The following is a 17,863-nucleotide window of genomic DNA, read 5'->3' as shown; positions in this document are numbered from 1 at the left end:
CCTTCAGAATTCCTGGCTGGACCGGGTGGCCTCATGACTAATTACACTGTAAATGGCCAGTTCACTTCAGCATCTCTGCTCTGACACCTCCGTCTCACAAAGTCGTTGGTGCCTCTTTCTTTCTCATACACACACATTCTGCTCCTCTCTTCCCTGTTCTGGAATCCTGGTTGCTTCCCCCTGCCCCCACCTCTCTTTTTCAGCATCTGTTTCACTCCAGACCACTGTCTCCTCCTCCCTCTAACCTCTTCTTCCCTCATTTCCCCCAGGTTCTTTTCTACACCCCACCCCTTGCAGCCACCCACCCACCACCCACCTGCTGGATCATCTGCTCGCTGCTTTCACTCCATCCCTTCTCTTCCATTTCTCGCTGTCTGTCTCACTCTGTGTCACTCAGCTAGTGGGACTAACTCAAAGGGAGCCTGTCCCAAAATGGGCCCTGGCTCCAAACCACCATGATCTTGGGAGGAACGGTGGCTGGAATCCAAGCAGCTTTTCAAAAAAAACCCACTGAGAGTTTACACAAACTAGCCCGTCCTGTTTTAGGAGCCATAGAGGAGGAACTTCTACGTCCCAAAGCCCTATCAGTGCCATGTGTGCGGGTGTCTGGCGATGCTCAGCTGGGACTCCGGTAGTGCGAGCATCAGCACAGACAGCTGGCTGGGATTCCAGCCATGTGAGCTACACAGAGCTCGGGACCCAATGCAGTTGGGGCCCGGGAAACACCTGAAGTGCGAGGGCATATGTGCTCAGTGCAGCGATCTCCAGTGGCAGGCACACACAGGCAGAAGCTCTGTTAATTCACAGAACACCCTGTGTGTGGATGGGGCGAATGTTAACAGAGCAGTAGAGGATGTTCTGTATCTATCAGGCCACAGAACGAGGTGACTCAGTCCTGGGGATCCTGTGTCACCCTAAGGGGGAGAGAGAAGAGTGTGGGCTGCTCTGCAACAAGGCATGACTCCTAAAAATGCTAATACGTATCAGCAGTGAAAGAGTTAATAGTGGGGGGGTGCACTGCAGGTGACAGGAAGGACTGTCAAACAAAGGGTTAAACCGTCACAGCATCTTGCCCACTTGTTGCCTGTGGTGGATTATTGTAACCTCCTGAATGAAAGTGCAAAGCCCTGACATCACAATCAGACCGAGCTTTCCATTGGCTGCAGCAGTTGTTAATCAGCAGTGGAGGAATATGAGGGGCTGCTAGTGGGCTCCTGCCCTGCCCCACCTCCCCAGAGCAGCCCCAGGTGTGCAGTGAAATCCGAGAGAGGCGGGACTCTTGAGACCAGGATGCAGCTGGGATCTTCTCTCCTGCAGCAGTAAGGTATGGCCGGAGCTGTGTTCAAGCGGTAAAGCCCCAAAGGAGCTGCTAAGCAGGGGAGAGGCTCTGGGCAGTGGGGTGAGCTGGGTAGAGGTGCCAAGGATGGGGAAGCAAAAAGAAGGGGGGGATTGTGAAGGAGCAGAGGTGGCGACTGGAGAGCCCACGATGCAACTCATAGAATCATAGAATATCAGGGCTGGAAGGGACCTCAGGAGGTCATCTAGTCCAACCCCCTGCTCAAAGCAGGACCAATCCCCAACTAAATCATCCCAGCCAGGGCTTTGTCAAGCCTGACCTTAAAAACTTCTAAGGAAGGAGAACTGGACCAACTGGACCAGAGCTGCAGACAGAAAAAAATGGAGAAGGAAGAAGCCAGAGTGTCAAGCGAGAGTCTCCTGAGTGTGGGCCTAATAACCTAATAAAGATCATTCTCCTAGCCCAGAGGTTCTCAGACTGTGGTCTGCGGACTACCAGTGGTCTGCGAGCTCCATTCAGGGGTCCGTGGATAGTTCCCTCTAAGGTGCACGCCTGGGCGGCTGCACACAAGAGAATGAAGGGCCACCCACCTAATTAGTGGAGCCGCGCAGGCGTGGCTCCACTAATTAGGTGCCTGGATCCTGGAGAAGATGCATGTGTAAGGCGAGGTGGTGGCCTTGGGGGGAATAGGGGGTAGGTGGGAGGGGGGCCGTGGGGTGAGAAGAGGGGGCGGGGGAATTTGGGATGTGCAGGGCTGCGGCGACCAGAGAAAGAGGCGACTTTCTCCAGCTCTAGGGCTGCAGCTGTCAGGAAGAGACCCCCCTCCTTTCCTGCCCCAGCTCTGTGGCTGCTGCGGCAGGGGAGAGACCCCCCTCCTTCCCAGGCCCAGCTCAGGGGCTGCTGTGGTAGGGGGAGAGAGGGAGAGACCCCCCTCCTTCCGAGCCCCAGCTCGGGGGCTGCTGTGGTAGGGGGAGAGATGGCACATCCATCACATTAGAAAGGTAAGACTACTGATATTAAAATATGAGCATGCTTTTATTTGTAGTACAAAAAAACGTTTATTATTAAGGTTTTTTTATATAGTTTTACAATAGTTAGCTAATGGTACAAATGACATTTGGAAAGATCATTAAGTGGTCCCCTGAGACCCTCAGCAATTTTCAAGTGGTCTGTGAAAAGAAAAGTTTGAGAACCAATGTCCTAGCCCATGGCTTTGCCATGTCACCCCCTCTTTGCCTCCATTCACTGGCTCCTCCTTCTCTACTGCATGAAACATAACCTACCTGTTTCAAAGTAACAGCCGTGTTAGTCTGTATTCGCAAAAAGAAAAGGAGGACTTGTGGCACCTTAGAGACTAACCAATTTATTTGAGCATGAGCTTTCGTGAGCTACAGCTCACTTCATCGGATGCATACTGTGGAACTACCTGTCTTTGCTTTCACTGCCTTTCATGGCCAGTCCCCACCCTGCCTATTAGAGAATCATAGGACTGGAAGGGATCTCGAAAGGTCGTCTAGTCCAGTCCCCTGCCTCATGGCAGGACTAAGTATTATCTATCATAGAATCATAGAATATCAGGGTTGGAAGGGACCTCAGGAGGTCATCTAGTCTAACCCCCTGCTCAAAGCAGGGCCAATCCCCAATTAAATCATTCCAGCCAGGGCTTTGTCAAGCCTGACCTTAAAAACTTCTAAGGAAGGAGATTCTACCACCTCCCTATGTAACGCATTCCAGTGTTTCACCACCCTCCCAGTGAAAAAGTTTTTCCTAATATCCAACCTAAACCTCCCCCACTGTAACTTGAGACCACTACTCCTTGTTCTGTCATCTTCTACCACTGAGAATAGTCTAGAACCATCCTCTCTGGAACCACCTCTCAGGTAGTTGAAAGCAGCTATCAAATCCCCCCTCATTCTTCTCTTCTGCAGACTAAACAATCCCAGTTCCCTCAGCCTCTCCTTATAAGTCATGTGTTCCAGACCCCTAATCATCTTTGTTGCCCTTTGCTGGACTCTCTCCAATTTTTCCACATCCTTCTTGTAGTGTGGGGCCCAAAACTGGACACAGTACTCCAGATGAGGCCTCACCAATGTCGAATAGAGGGGAACAATCACGTCCCTCGATCTGCTCGCTATGCCCCTGCTTATACATCCCAAAATGCCATTGGCCTTCTTGGCAACAAGGGCACATTGTTGACCCATATCCAGCTTCTCGTCCACTGTCACCCCTAGGTCCTTTTCCGCAGAACTGCTGCCTAGCCATTCGGTCCCTAGTCTGTAGTGGTGCATTGGATTCTTCTGTCCTAAGTGCAGGACCCTGCACTTATCCTTGTTGAACCTCATCAGATTTCTTTTGGCCCAATCCTCCAATTTGTCTAGGTCCCTCTATATCCTATCCCTACCTGCCACCGTATCTACCACTCATCCGCAAATTTGCTAAGAGTGCAATCCACACCATCCTCCAAATCATTTATGAAGATATTGAACAAAACCGGCCCCAGGACCGACCCTTGGGGCACTCCACTTGATACTGGCTGCCATCTAGACATGGAGCCATTGATCACTACCTGTTGAGCCCAACAATCTAGCCAACTTTTTACCCACCTTATAGTGCATTCATCCAGCCCATACTTCTTTAACTTGCTGACAAGAATACTGTGGGAGACCGTGTCAAAAGCTTTGCTAAAGTCAAGAAACAATACATCCACTCTTTCCCTTCATCCATAGAACCAGTAATCTCATCATAGAAGGCGATTAGATTAGTCAGGCATGACCTTCCCTTGGTGAATCCATGCTGACTGTTCCTGATCACTTTCCTCTTGTGTAAGTGCTTCAGGATTGATTCCTTGAGGACCTGCTCCATGATTTTTCCAGGGACTGAGGTGAGGCTGACTGGCCTGCAGTTCCCAGGATCCTCCTCCTTTCCTTTTTTAAAGATGGGCACTACATTAGCCTTTTTCCCGTCGTCTGGGACAAGTGGCAATCTAGACTGTCCCTGACAGGTGTTTGTCTAACCTGCTCTTAACAATCTCCAATGATGGAGATTCCACAACCTCCCTAGGCAATTTATTCCCGTGCTTAACCATCCTGACAGGAATTTTTTCCTAATTTCCAACCTAAACCTCCCTTACTGCAATTTAAGCCCATTGCTTTTTGTCCTGTCCTCAGAGGTTAAGAAGAACAATTTTTCTCCCTCCTCCTTGTAACAACCTTTTATGTACTTGAAACTGTTATCATGTCCCCCCCTCCCAGTCTTCTCTTCTCCAGACGAAACAAACCTGTTTTTTCAATCTTCCCTCATAGGTCATGTTTTCTAGACCTTTCATCATTTTTGTTGCTCTTCTCTGGACTTTCTCCAATTTGTTCACATCCTTCTTGAAATGTGGCACCCAGAACTGGACGTAATACTCCAGTTGAGGCCTAATCAGAGTGGAGTAGAGCGGTAGAATTACTTCTCATGTCTTGCTTACAACACTCCTGCTAATACAGCCCAGAATGATGTTGGCTTTTTTTTTTGTAGCAGTGTTACACTGTTGACTCATATCTAGCTTGTGGTCCACTCTGACCCCCTGTCAAAGTTCCTTCCCCACTCTGAACTCTAGGGTACAGATGTGAGGACCTGCATGAAAACCCCCTAAGCTTATTTTTACCAGCTTAGGTTAAAAATTCCAAGGTACAAACTATTTTACCTTTTGCCCTTGGACTTTATTGCTGCCACCACCAAACGTCTAACAAATATATAACAGGGAAAGAGCCCGCCTGGAAACATCTTCCCCCCCAAACCCTACATCCCCTTTCCTGGGGAAGGCTTGATAAAACTCCTCACCAATCTGCATAGGTGAACACAGACCCAAACCCTTGGATCTTAAGAACAATGAAAAAGCAATCAGGTTCTTAAAAGAAGAATTTTAATTGAAGAAAAAAAGTAAAAGAATCACCTCTGTAAAATCAGGATGGTAAATATCTTACAGGTTAATCAGATTCAAAACATAGGGAATCCCTCTAGGCAAAACCCTAAGTTACAAAAAGACACAAACAGGAATATACATTCCATTCAGCACAGCTTATTTTATCAGCCATTTAAAGAAATCAGAATTTAATGCAGATCTAGCTAGATTACTTACTAAATTCTAAGACTCCATTCCTTTCTGTTCCCGGCAAATGCATAACACACACAGAAGGGAGAGAGTTTTTGTTTCTCCCTCCCTCCAGCTTTTGAAAGTATCTTGTCTCCTCATTGGTCATTTTGGTCAGGTGCTAGCGAGGTTATCCTCGCTTCTTAACCCTTTACAGGTGAGAGGGTTTTTCCTCTGGCCAGGAGGGATTTTAAAGGTGTTTACCTTTCCCTTTATATTTATGACAACCCCTAATCTCTTTCCACAGTACTCCTTCCTAGGCAGTCATTTCCCATTTTGTATGTGTGCAACTGATTGCTCTTTCCTAAATTGAGGACTTTGCATTTGTCTTTATTGAATTTAATTCTGTTTACTTCCGACATTTCTCCAGTTTGTCTAGATCATTTGAATTTTAATCCTATCCTTCAAAGCACTTGCAAACCCTCCCAGCTTGGTATCCTCTGCAAACTTTATCAGTGTACTCTGTATGCCATTATCTACATAATTGATGAAGATAGAGAACAGAACTGGACCCAGAACTGATCCCAGCGGGACCTCACTCGAGATGCCCTTTAAGCTTGACTGTGAACCACTGTGAACCATTCTATGGGAATGCCCCTCTGCCATGTACATTGGCCAAAATGGACAGTCTCTACGTAAAAGAATAAATGGACACAAATCAGACGTCAAGAATTATAACATTCAAAAACCAGTCGGAGAACACTTCAGTCTCTTTGGTCACTTGATTACAGACCTAAAAGTGGCAATTCTTCAACAAAAAAACTTCAAAAACAGACTCCAACGAGAGACTGCTGAATTGGAATTAATTTGCAAACTGGATACAATTAATTTAGGCTTGAATAAAGACTGGGAGTGGATGTGTCATTACCCAAAGGAAAACTATTTCCCCTTGTTTATTTCCCCTCCTACTGTTCTTGTAAACTGCTGGAAATGGCCCACCTTGATTATCACTACAAAAGGTTCCCCCCTCCTCCCCCACTCTCCTGCTGGTAATAGCTCACCTTTCCTGATCACTCTTGTTACAGTGTGTATGGTAACACCCATTGTTTCATGTTCTCTGTGTATATAAAATCTCCCCACTGTATTTTCCACTGAATGCATCCGATGAAGTGAGCTGTAGCTCACGAAAGCTCATGCTCAAATAAATTGGTTAGTCTCTAAGGTGCCACAAGTCCTCCTGTTCTTTCTATGGGAACGATTTTCCAACGAGTTATGCACCCACCTTATAGTAGCTCCATCTAGGCTGCATTTCCAAAGTTTGTTTATGAGAAAGTCATGCGAGACAGTATCAAAAGTCTTACTAAAGTCAAGATATACCACATATTCCACTTCCCCCCATCCATAGGGCTTGTTACCCTGCCAAGGCAAGATATTAGGTTGGTTTGACACAATTTGTTCTTGACAAATCATAAGGACATAAGAACGGCCATACTGGGTCAGATCAAAAATCCATCTAGCCCTGTATCCTGTCTTCCAACAGTGGCCAATGCCAGGTGTCCCATAGGGAATGAACAGAACAGGTAATCACCAAGTGATCCATCCCCTGTCACCCATTCCCAGCTTCTGGCAAACAGAGGCTACGGATACCATTCCTGCTCATCCTGGCTAATAGCCATTGATGGACCTTTCAGAGTAGCAGCCGTGTTAGTCTGTATTCGCATGGACCTATCCTCCATGAATTTATCTAGTTCTTTTTTGAGCCCTGTTATAGTCTTGGCCTTCACAACCTCCTCTGGGAAGGAGTTCCACAGGTTGACTGTGTGTTGTGTGAAGAAATATTTCCTTTTGTTTGTTTTAAACCTGCTGCCTATTCATTTCATTTGGCGGCCTCTAGTGTGTCTGTTATGAGAAGGCACAAATAACACGTCCTTATTCATTCTCTCCACACCAGTCATGATTTTATAGACCTTTATGATATCCCCCCATAGCTATCTCTTTTCCAAGCTGAAAAGTACCAGTCTTATTAATCTCTCCTCATAAGGCAGCCGTTCCATACCCCTAATCATTTTGTTGCCCTTTTCTGAACCTTTTCCAGTTCCAATATATCTTTTTTAAGATGGGGTGACCACATCTGCACGCAGTATTCAAGATGTGGGCATACCATGGATTTATATAGAGGCAATAGGATATTTTCTGTCTTATTCTCTCTCCCTTTCTTAATGATTCCCAACATTCTGTTTGCTTTTTTGACTGCAGCTGCACATTGAGTGGATGTTTTCAGAGAACTATCCACAATGACTCCAAGATCTCTTTCTTGAGTGGTAACAGCTAATTTAGACCCCATCATTTTATATGTATAGTTGGGATTATGTTTTCCAAAGTGCATTACTTTGCATTTATCAACATTGAATTTCATCTGCCATTTTGTTGCCCAGTCATCCAGTTTTGAGAGATCCCTTTGTAGCTCTTTGCAGTCTGCCTGGGACTTAACTATCTTGAGTAGTTTTATATCATCTGCAAATTTTGCCACCTCACTGCTTACCCCTTTTTCCAGATCAATTATGAATATGGTGAATAGGACTGGTCCCAGTACAGACCTCTGGGGGACACACTATTAACCTCTCTCCATTCTGAAAACTGGCCATTTATCCCTACCCTTTGTTTCCTATCTTTTAACCAGTTACCAATCCATGAGAGAACCTTCCCTCTTACCCCATGACAGCTTACTTTGCTTAAGAGCCTTTGGTGAGGGACCTTGTCAAAGACTTTCTGAAAATCTAAGTACACTATATCCACTGAATCCCCCTTGTCCACATGCTTGTTAACCCCCTAAAATAATTCTAGTAGGTTTGTGAGGCATGATTTCCCTTTACAAAAACCATTTTAATTTCCCCCAACAAATTATGTTCATCTATGTGTCTGACAGTTTTGTTCTTTACTATAGTTTCAACCAGTTTGCTCGATGCTGAATCAGGCTTACTGGCCTGTAATTACCGGGATCACCTCTGGAGCCCTTTTTAAAAATTGGCGTTGCATTACCTATCCTCCAGTCATTTGGTACAGAAGCTGATTTAAATGATAGGTTACAAACTATAGTTAGTAGTTCTGTAATTTCACATTTGAGTTTCTTCAGAACTCTTGGGTGTACACCATCTGGTCCTGGTGACTTTTATTGCTGTTTAGTTTATCAATTTGTTCCAAAACCTCCTCTAATGACACCTCAATCTGGGACAGTTCCTCAGATTTACCACCTAAAAAGAATGGCTCAGGTTTGGGAATCTCCCTCACATCCTCAGCCATGAAGATCGATGCAAAGAATTCATTTAGTTTCTCCGCAATGGTCTTATTGTCCTTGAGTGCTCCTTTAGCACCTCGATCGTCCAGTGGCCCTACTGGCTGTTTAACAGGCTTCCTGCTTCTGATGTACTTAATGTTTTTTTGCTATTACTTTTGAGTCTTTGGCTAGCTGTATTTCAAATTCTTTTTTGGCCTTCCTAATTATATTTTTACACTTCATTTGCCAGAGTTTGTGCTCCTTTCTATTTTCCTCATTAGGATTTAACTTCCACTTTTTAAAGGATGCCTTTTTTCCTCTCCCTGCTTCTTTTACTTTGTTGTTTAGCCACGTTTGTTGTTTAGTTTTCGGTTTTCTTACTATATTTTTAAATTTGGGGTATACATTTAAGTTAAGCCTCTATTATGGCGTCTTTAAAAAGTTTTCATGCCGCTTGCAGGGATTTTACTTTCAGTGCTGTACCTTTTAATTTCTGTTTAATTTAGTCATTTTTGTGTAGTTCCCCTTTCTGAAATTAAATGCTACAGGGTTGGGCCACTGGGGTGTTTTCCCCACCACAGGGATGTTAAATTTAATTATATTATGGTCACTATTACCAAGTGGTCCAGCTATAATCACTATTTTTTCATTTGACTGTGTCTCATCAGATCCTACCTGTATTTTATCTTCCATCCTCTCCTCCTTACTAGGACATAGAGAATCTCCATTACTAGATCCTCCTCTAAGGGATGTCTCTGTCCGAACCATGTGCTCCTCCACACCTGTCGGCTCTCCCCCAGCCCTGAGTTTAAAAACTGCTCAATGACCTTTTTAATGTTAAGTGCCAGCAATCCGGTTCCATTCTGGTTTAGGTGGAGCCCATCCTTCCTGTATAGGCTCCTCCTTTCCCAAAATTTCCCCAGTTCCTAATAAATCTAAACCCCTCCTCCCTACACCATTGTTTCAACCACGCATTGAGACTCTGCAGTTCTGTCTAACTGGCCCTGCGTGTGGAACTGGGAGCATTTCAGAGAATGCTCCCATGGAGGTCCTGGACTTCAATCTCTTACCTAGCAACCTCAATTTGACCTCCAGGACCTCTCTTCTATCCTTCCCTATGTCATTGGTACCTCCATGTGCCACGGCCACCGGCTCCTTCCCAGCATCTCACTCTCCCTTTGGCTGCCATTATAAATCTCACCCCATGGTGGCGCCACGCTGCAGTTACTGCACTGGCCTGGGACTCCACAGATTGGGGTTCTCTTCCCTGCTCTGCTACAGACCTGGGCGAGTCCTTTCGATTTGCCAGCTGTAAAATGGGGATAATAGTAGTCTCCCTACCTCGCAGCATGATGCGAGGGCAAATCCCAAATTCCTGGGAGGTTCTGATCCTGCAGTGAAGGGCTCAGAGAAGGCCCATGTGCTCAACGATGAGAAAACCTGCTTAGCAAGTGACCTGTTCCTGTCCACACCAGCTTCAGTTTCAGAATGGATTTATAGCATAGCCCCAGGCCTGGCGGGCTGCAGGAGTCCCATTCAGACGGGAGAGAGGCATAGGTCAGGGTAGCCAGGCTGCCTCTGAAAGAAACGGTCACAACCTCCTGGCCAGAGGCAGAGGAGACAGGCAGTCCAGGTGCTGCCAACACCTGGCCCCCAGGCAGTTGCCGAGAAAGTAACCAACCAGACCCCCCCAACCTGCGAGCTCCAGTGACATGTGGTGGATGCCCCATCCAGTCAGAGGGGCAGATACGACCCTCCCCAACTCTGCCCGGGCCTTCCCCATCCCGCAAACAGCACCCCAGGTTTATGGGAGTTGAGCCTCAGCCAGCTCCCCTCTTCCATCCCCAGTCTGCGCCGCCCCTGGCAGGGTGTAAATGGCACCATCGGAGCCAGAGGAGATGGAGGCGCGGAGCTGGCTGTGGGGAACACACTAAAAGCACCACAGTTCTATACAGTCTCTTTAGTGACCCTCCAACGGCCCATACACACCACGAACAAGAGGAAGGACAGACTGGAGCCCACGTAAGAGCCCTCAGGGCTGAAGACCAATCGACCAGCAGAACCCGCTAAGATCCATCAGAGAGGGAACAACAAAGCCACTCCAGATCAGCCTCGCCCCTCTCGCCAACACCCAAAAGTGAGACACCACCACCTGCTGAGCAATGGTATCAAAGCCTAATGACCAAACAGTATCAGCAGCGAGCCCTAATACTTAGGAGCCACCATGCCTTGATACTACAGCGACTGGTTGTCTCGGACTCACAGGCGCTGTGCTCTCTCGGCTCCATACGGCCCCTGGGAGGAACCCCCTTCAGTGTGTCAGCCCTCCGGGAGGGCTGCACTGACCCTCCGAGGTTAGGACCTCTGGCCCCGCCACCTCCTGGTACTGAACCTCGGAGCCTTCAGCAGCCTCTCTCTCTTTGAGCCCCTGCAGTGAGACGGCTTGCACTGGACACCCAGGGCCTCCACACCCAGAGGGAGCAATGCCCCCTGATCTCAGCCACTGTTGTAAAACAGGGGGGTTTATCGTATATCTAAACCCAGCAGAGGCACGTCTCAGGGCCTGGGGCCTGGCCAGTCTCATCAACGTCCATCAGGGTCTGTCCCCGCCCCATGGGCTCAAGCTGCTCTTTGTCCCAGTCCAGCAGCCCCCTCCCTCCAGCTGACCATCCCATATCGCCTCCCCCAACAGCCCCTCATCTATCCTGTGTCATTGGTCCCAGGCAGACAGGCCCCCTGGCCTCCTCTCTCCCGTCCTTTGTTCCCCCTGGCTGGGCAGGTCACCGGGGCCCTCTCGCCTCAGCCCTTTGTCCTCCCACTGGCCAGAACCGGCAGGCTCCCAAGCTGGGCTGGGCCTCCGGGTCACTGGTTACTAAGTTCCACAATGTCCAGGCCAGTGTCCGGGGTGCAGGCTGCTAGGTGAGATCACACCTAATCCTCTGCAACAACAATTCCCCCCACCCCTCGTTACACACACAGCACACAGGGAAACTAAGGCACACACAGTGTTCGTGCAAAACGCTAAAATCCCCCACTTTGTCTAACTGGCGTTCTATAAATACCACAGACAGACTAGATAGCACCGATGGCTAAGGACATGAGGCAGAGGCACCGACTTCTTCTCTACTTGAGGGGGCTGCTCAACCCCCCCTCCGCCCAAGACCCCTTCCCGCTCCCTCCCAGCGCCTCCTGCACACCACGGAACAGCTGATCGCGGCGGGTGAAGGGTGCTGGGGGGGGGAGCAGTTGATCAACGTGGCCGCCAGTGGGTGAGAGGCCCTGGGGGGAATCGGGGAGGGGGAAGCTTGACTGTTAAGCACCCACTCATTGTTTTCCATGGTGCTCCAGCCCTGGAGCACCCATGAAGTTGGCGCCTATGACAAGAGGTAATCATTATGTCCTAGGAGGCCATCAATAGTACAGGCCATCGGTTATACCGTATTCTCCCTTAAAGACGTACGAATCCTAATCTATCGGGTCCATCTGTCTTTACGGACATGCCAATGACAAAGGCCCAATGTCCCCTGCACTGGGGGAGCGAAGGGGAGCCCTGACTTCAAACTAGTGGGTAAGAGGCTCAGCCCACGAGAATGGTGAAATGAGAGATCAAAGGAGAAAAAGCAAGTGGTGGAAACTCTCCCATGCCCCACCCACATCTCAAGCGCCACCCACTCAACATCAAAATGATCAGCCACTCCCAGCAGGTGGTGCAGACCTGTAATCCAATCAACCCTCTCTATCTGGTCTGCTTTGATCTGCGGGGAATTAGTTAATGTCTCACTCCCCATCGCTAGCCTATAGAAGGGACACCACCTTGAAATGAACTGCGGCGGCGGAGAATGTGGGAATTTGTCTCATATTTTTATGAACAATATGTGTGTCTCATTATACCCACTCACTTTGTACTGCTGCCCATTGAGCAAGAAGGCTTGGGGCATGAGACACAGGTGGATGTCAGGTGTGCCTGTCTGGATTGGGACTGGTTACATTATCAAGGACTGACTGGAATTAACACATCTGAATGAGGGCCCTGCAGGGACAATGGAAACCTCAGTGAAGAACTGACTGACTCCAGGGCAGGACAGATGGACAAGGTGGGTTGGGACAGGGTAGTTGAGGGAGAAAGTTTGGTGGCCAGACTGAGCAGGAGAGAAGGAAAGATGGATTTCTGAACCGTTAGTAGACACAGGAAAGGGGGAGTGGGTTGGACAGACTGACACATGCCAATAAACAGGGGCTCAGGACAGACCGAACCCAGCGGGAGCATGGGGAGAGAGGGTGAGAGCTTGGGTTGAGAGTGCAGGCTCGGTGCTCGATTCAGGCCGCAGCCGGATATTTCTGACAGCGGGGGGCGAACTGCCCCCTCCCTGGGACCTCTAGGCTGATTGGTCTGTTCTGCGCTCCACAGGGCCAGCTCTTCACAGGACGCACCTGTTGCCACTCTGCATGAGAATGCCCAGCTAGACGAAAGGCCATGATCTCCACGGACCACGGCTCAAGCCCAACCATCTTGTGCTGCATCTCCAGAGACGCCCCCCCCGCTCCTGGCTGGTTCTGCTGCTCCGCTGGCTGGCTGGCCTCTGCCCAGGATTGACGGTCACCATGGGGGAGTACTACGACGTGCTGCGCATTCCCTGTGATGCCTCGGACGAGGACATCAAAAAGGCGTAAGTCCTTCCTTGGAGCATCCCCTTCCCCACACATCTCGAGGGCACGGTTCCTCCTGTCTCTGTCCGTGACTGCCAGCACTCTCCCAGCCCCAGGGCCTCCTCCTAACTGAGACAGAAGTGGGGGTCCTGGTTGAGATCCCTCCTCTGGTCAGTGGGGCTGTTGCTCCTCCTATTGCCGGTCAGTGCAACTGGAGGGTTGTGGCACAGTGGCTGGCACCTGCAGCGGGGTGTAAAGGGTTGTGTAGGGGCCCTGTTGAAGCCAGCATGGGCAGGTGTCACTGACTGTCTCTGGACCCGTGCAGGTACAGGAAGGCGGCGCTGAAATGGCATCCGGATAAGAACCCGGGGAAGAAGGAACACGCCGAGCAGAAGTTCAAAGAGATCGCGGAGGCCTACGAAGTGCTGTCGGACAGTAAGGGGACAGCGTCTCCCCAACCCAGCCATCCGCCCTCGCTCAGTGCACTGCGGGTCGATGCTCCCACGCGTCTCGCTGCACTTGTGTTGTGCTCCTTGTGGCTGCTTGGGCAGCAGCTTCTGATGCACACGCTCTGTGTCTGTGTCTGTCCTGGGGCACCAGCTTTGCACAGCTCCCTGGAGACACCTCTTGGAGCGGGTGGGGTGCTACTCTCTCCGGCCCCATCATTCCAGGTTCTCCCTTCCCCTCCAGCACAGGCCCCAGGGAGGAACGTTACCCTGCAGCTGAGCCACAGGGCATCCTTTCGCCAGGCCTTGACCCCTGCCTGTGGTTAGGTGCGGGGTACCCAGGTCCGATGCTGTAGGCCCCTGGCACAGAAGCCAGAGCCCCATCTCATACTGGAATCCTGCAGCATGGCACACCTGCACCCTGTGATGTGGAGTTACCCTGGCACCGTTCACCCAGTGTCTATGTTAGGGATCTCTGTAGCATCTAGCGACACGGTATCCACACATCTCCCATAGCTGGGCAGGGACCCTGTGGCAGGTTATGTCTGTTCCTCCTAGGTTCTTTCTCTACAGCGAGGCCCCCTCTGGCTCAGTACTGGGGCGGGAGGTCAGCCTGGTGAAAGGGCCGCTGTGTCTGCAACGAGAAGATGGGCTGGGTGACCTCTCGCTCCTTCTCCCTTCCAGAGAGCAAGCGCGATCTCTACGACCGCTACAGCAAGAACAGGCTCACGGGGGCAGGTGAGTGACCCACCCTGACCCTGCCCTCAGCTGACCCTGCCCAACCCTCTGGCTTCAATGAGGCCAGAATTTGTTCCTGCGGTTGGAACTTTGCTCCCAATTCTGCTGGTGACGCACGAACCAGAATTGACCCCGGCTCATTCTCCGTGGGCTGGGCTGGCTCTGCAGGGCTAACAGGAGCCCAGGGCACAGAATGCTTGCTTCTGTCCGCCTGCGAATATCCTTAGGGAGCCCATCGGCCAAGGGAGGAGGGGCCATGTTCCAGATCAGCATCGCACTCAGGGCCTTTCCTCCTGGCCCCAGAGCTCTGCAGTGGGGAGAGACAGGATCCCAGCCTTGGCAGCCCAAAGCAGGGTGTCCTGTTTGCTTCCTGTTCTCGTTCCTTTTGAAGACCCTTGCGAGGGCTGGCAACCAGGGTGCCGCATTTGCCATTTCCTGTCTCTGCCTTTCCCTTTCTGCAGGGCCTGGGGGATCGAGGGCTGAAGATGGAGCCCCTAGATTTATGTTCCACTTTCGCAGCCCCCATGACATCTTCAGAGAGTTCTTTGCGGGACAAGAGCCTTTCTATGGTGAGTGAGAGCCTAAGATTCTGTGGGACCAGCTGGCCCAGGAATGAAGCTGGGGCCTGAGGGAGCAGAAGGGAGGTTCTGACGTGATCAAGCAGGTGCTTAGGTCCTCACAGCTGGGACAGAGCATGGCCTTGGTACTTGGCTAGAGCAGCTGAAGGGAGAAATGAAAGAGGAATTATCCTGAATTCTCCCAGTGGTGAATGGCAGGGTTTTCTCCAGAAACCCAGTGGGGTCTCCACATGCTCAGCTCCGAACAGTTCCCACGGCAATCAGCCGGAGGGTCCATTAGGGGAGGCGCACATCGGTACAGCTGTGTACGATGGACCCTGCATGTTCTCTGAATCTAGGGCAACAGAACATCCGGAGCCCTGGCTGCCTAGCAGAGGGGCTGTCCTGCCTGGTTGTGGAGTCTCCACAATTCATTGTCATTGTCCACAATGCCCCAGACAGTCCCACAATCGTATCTTGGCCTGTCAGCAACGGGATCCTCTCGCATGGCCAGACATGCTTCTCTTTAGCCAAGGAGTGGAGATGGGGAGTAAGAATCACCCCCTATTCCTGTCCATGGGCTTTCTGCCATTCTCCTCTGCAGACCCCCTGGTAGTTGGCCTTGCTCCTTGTCGTCCTGTGTCACCCCCCACCCTCCCCAGCTCTTCTGACTCACAGGGACATTCTCTCTCAGAATCCAAGAAGAACATTTTCCTTTAAATTTCACACCTCCCATATATTTCGTTCCCCACTGCCCCTCCCCTCACACTCTAGGCTAAGCGATCCCCGCTGAGCCATTTGGAGCCTGGGACTGGCTGAACTCACCTGACAATGTGTTCACCACCCTGTTTTTCAGGATCCTCTGGACCCTTCAACTCCAGCATCAACGCAGGAAAAGACTTCCGCTTCTTCTCTACCTCGACCAAGTTCATCAATGGCAAACGCATCACAACCAAAAGGTAAGGAGGGGCCACCAGCCGGTGGAAGTTTGGCTAAGCCAGCCTGTCTTACATCAGCACAGGGGGGCAGCCCATTGGGCCAGTAGGAACAACAGGCCATTGTTTAGGTGAGCAGCATGGCCCAGTGGATTCAGCGGGTCAGAAGAACCATGTTCGACTCCTGCTGCATGGGGCAGTTATCAGATTGGGCCATGTGTCTGGAACAGCACCCTAAGGGGTTCAGAAGAGAATAGCTGGGGATTTGGGGGATGATGTTGAGGGTCTGGAAGTGATATATAGGGGGGTGAGGTGTTTAGGTTACTCCTAAACAGATGCTTCCCCTTCTTTGGCTCTTGTCTACTTCCCAGGACTGTGGAGAACGGGCAGGAGCAGGTGGAAATTGAAGAGGATGGGGAGCTGAAATCTGTCCACATTAATGGTGAGAAGCAGAGTCTTCCTGGGCCATGGATGGCACAAGAGACTGAGAGCAGGGAAGGAGCAAAGCTAGTTTCTTGGGGCAGGCAGTGGCTCTCTCTGAGCTTACCGGGACCCAGCAGCCCTTGACCAAGTCCCCTTGGCTGCTCCCACCACTGAACAAATCCCCCAAATCCAGCTGCCACTAGCTAAGTCCCTCTGGACCTGTCTGCTCTTGAACAACACCCCTTGTACCATCCTCTACAGCTAGCCCGTGAGTGGAATAAGGGCCTTAAGGTCAACCAAGGTCTTTAGTGCTGAGTGAAGGCCCTGCTGCTGGGTGAGGCTGGACCTCTGTTACTGTCCTAGGTGATGTCCCAGTGGGGGATGGGAGTTTAAAGCTGGGCGTCCAGTTATTGGCCCAAGGACTCTTTTTATGGGAGGGCGGTGGGAGGGGCTGAGCCCAGGCTCATGGCTGCTGCTCTGTAGCTGGAGAGGTGCACAAGTTTTCTTCTACGAATGCTGATGAGGGTAATTTCTTGCAGATATGGCTGTTGACGAGACAAGCAGCAGAGCAGCAGCAGGGAACGAATCTCATGCTGGGCCTACCAAGGTGCACTCTGGACGTAATAAGATGCATGCCAGATACAAGTCAGCTCCTGGATCTGAGTTACCAGTGGGGAGGCAAGAGTCCCACATGGAAAAGAAAGAGTCCCATGCTAGGACCGAGTTGAAGCTCAGCTCCGAGCCGCAGGCCGGGAGGAATTAGTTGTATGCTAGGAGAAGAGAGGCCCAGGCTGGGGGAAGGAGGCATGCCTGCAGGAGCAAGACACAATGAAGCAGCTGCAGAGTGGAAGGAATCAGCTTCCAGGTAGGAGCTGGCTCCTGGCTGGAATGAGCTAGCTGTGGAGAACAGGACTGCTACGGGTGGGATGCAACTGCTTCTGGATACAAGTCAGTACCCGTGTGGAACTAAGAATGGAGTCAGGTGTCCAGTGGAACAAGTCGGCTCCCTGATGCCACCAGTTGGCCCCAGGACGACACAAGCAGGTTCTCAGGCAGAAGCAATCTCCGGGTCTTGTCCCTTAATCCCAGCTACTTCCAGAATCTCTTTCCCCCAGGCTGGGGAGAACGCTAGGAACAGTGGGATCTGTTGTGAAGTTTTCCAGATGGCACTGGCCAGCAGGCGAGGAGCTGTTCAATACAGATGGGACCAGAGCTCTCAGTCTCTGTCTCCGTCATTCTCTGAAGAGTCAGCCAGTGAGCAGCTGCTTCGACAAGGACAGGAGCAGAGCTGTCTCACGGCCGAGGACTGGTCTGGCCTCTAGAGGTCCAGTATGGTGGGGGCTGTTTGCAGCTCAAGGATCTTCCATTGCTGCTACTCCCATCGCATACAGGAGGACATGGGTCCTGCTAGCTACTCACACACAAAGGTGATGGGGGGCCTATAAGAGCCCAGAGAGAGCGCTGGCTCCCC

At 50.5% G+C, this 17,863-nt stretch overlaps 1 protein-coding gene across 2 annotated transcripts; it reads left to right on the top strand.

Annotated features, from left to right (window-relative positions):
- The first annotated feature begins 1,254 nt into the window (after window positions 1-1,254).
- Window positions 1,255-17,533, top strand: LOC140895240 (dnaJ homolog subfamily B member 2-like). Of its 2 annotated transcripts, none has more exons than XM_073304672.1 (8): window positions 1,255-1,324; window positions 13,055-13,313; window positions 13,619-13,728; window positions 14,424-14,477; window positions 14,939-15,046; window positions 15,891-15,993; window positions 16,341-16,411; window positions 16,932-17,533. In XM_073304672.1, the coding sequence occupies exons 2-8, from the start codon at window positions 13,249-13,251 to the stop codon at window positions 17,153-17,155; spliced, it is 735 nt and encodes a 244-aa protein (XP_073160773.1). In that variant the 5' UTR covers window positions 1,255-1,324; window positions 13,055-13,248; the 3' UTR covers window positions 17,156-17,533. The 2 variants fall into 2 exon arrangements, with proteins under 2 accessions (XP_073160773.1, XP_073160774.1); XM_073304673.1 differs by lacking the exon at window positions 1,255-1,324 and adding an exon at window positions 10,661-10,783.
- The last annotated feature ends 330 nt before the right edge of the window (window positions 17,534-17,863 follow it).

This window comes from Lepidochelys kempii, chromosome 11, assembly GCF_965140265.1.
Source record: "Lepidochelys kempii isolate rLepKem1 chromosome 11, rLepKem1.hap2, whole genome shotgun sequence".
NCBI lineage: Eukaryota > Metazoa > Chordata > Testudines > Cheloniidae > Lepidochelys > Lepidochelys kempii.
The sequence above is the reverse complement of the archived record's forward strand: the minus strand, read 5'-3'. Positions and strand labels throughout refer to the sequence as shown.

Excerpts from the sequence above, each read along its gene's own strand:
- LOC140895240 (XM_073304672.1), top strand. The coding sequence starts at position 13,249 with ATGGGGGAGTACTACGACGTGCTGCGCATTCCCTGTGATGCCTCGGAC. Across the intron at positions 14,478-14,938 it reads GAACAGGCTCACGGGGGCAG|GGCCTGGGGGATCGAGGGCT; the intron begins GTGAGTGACCCA and ends CCCTTTCTGCAG. Across the intron at positions 15,047-15,890 it reads GGGACAAGAGCCTTTCTATG|GATCCTCTGGACCCTTCAAC; the intron begins GTGAGTGAGAGC and ends CCTGTTTTTCAG.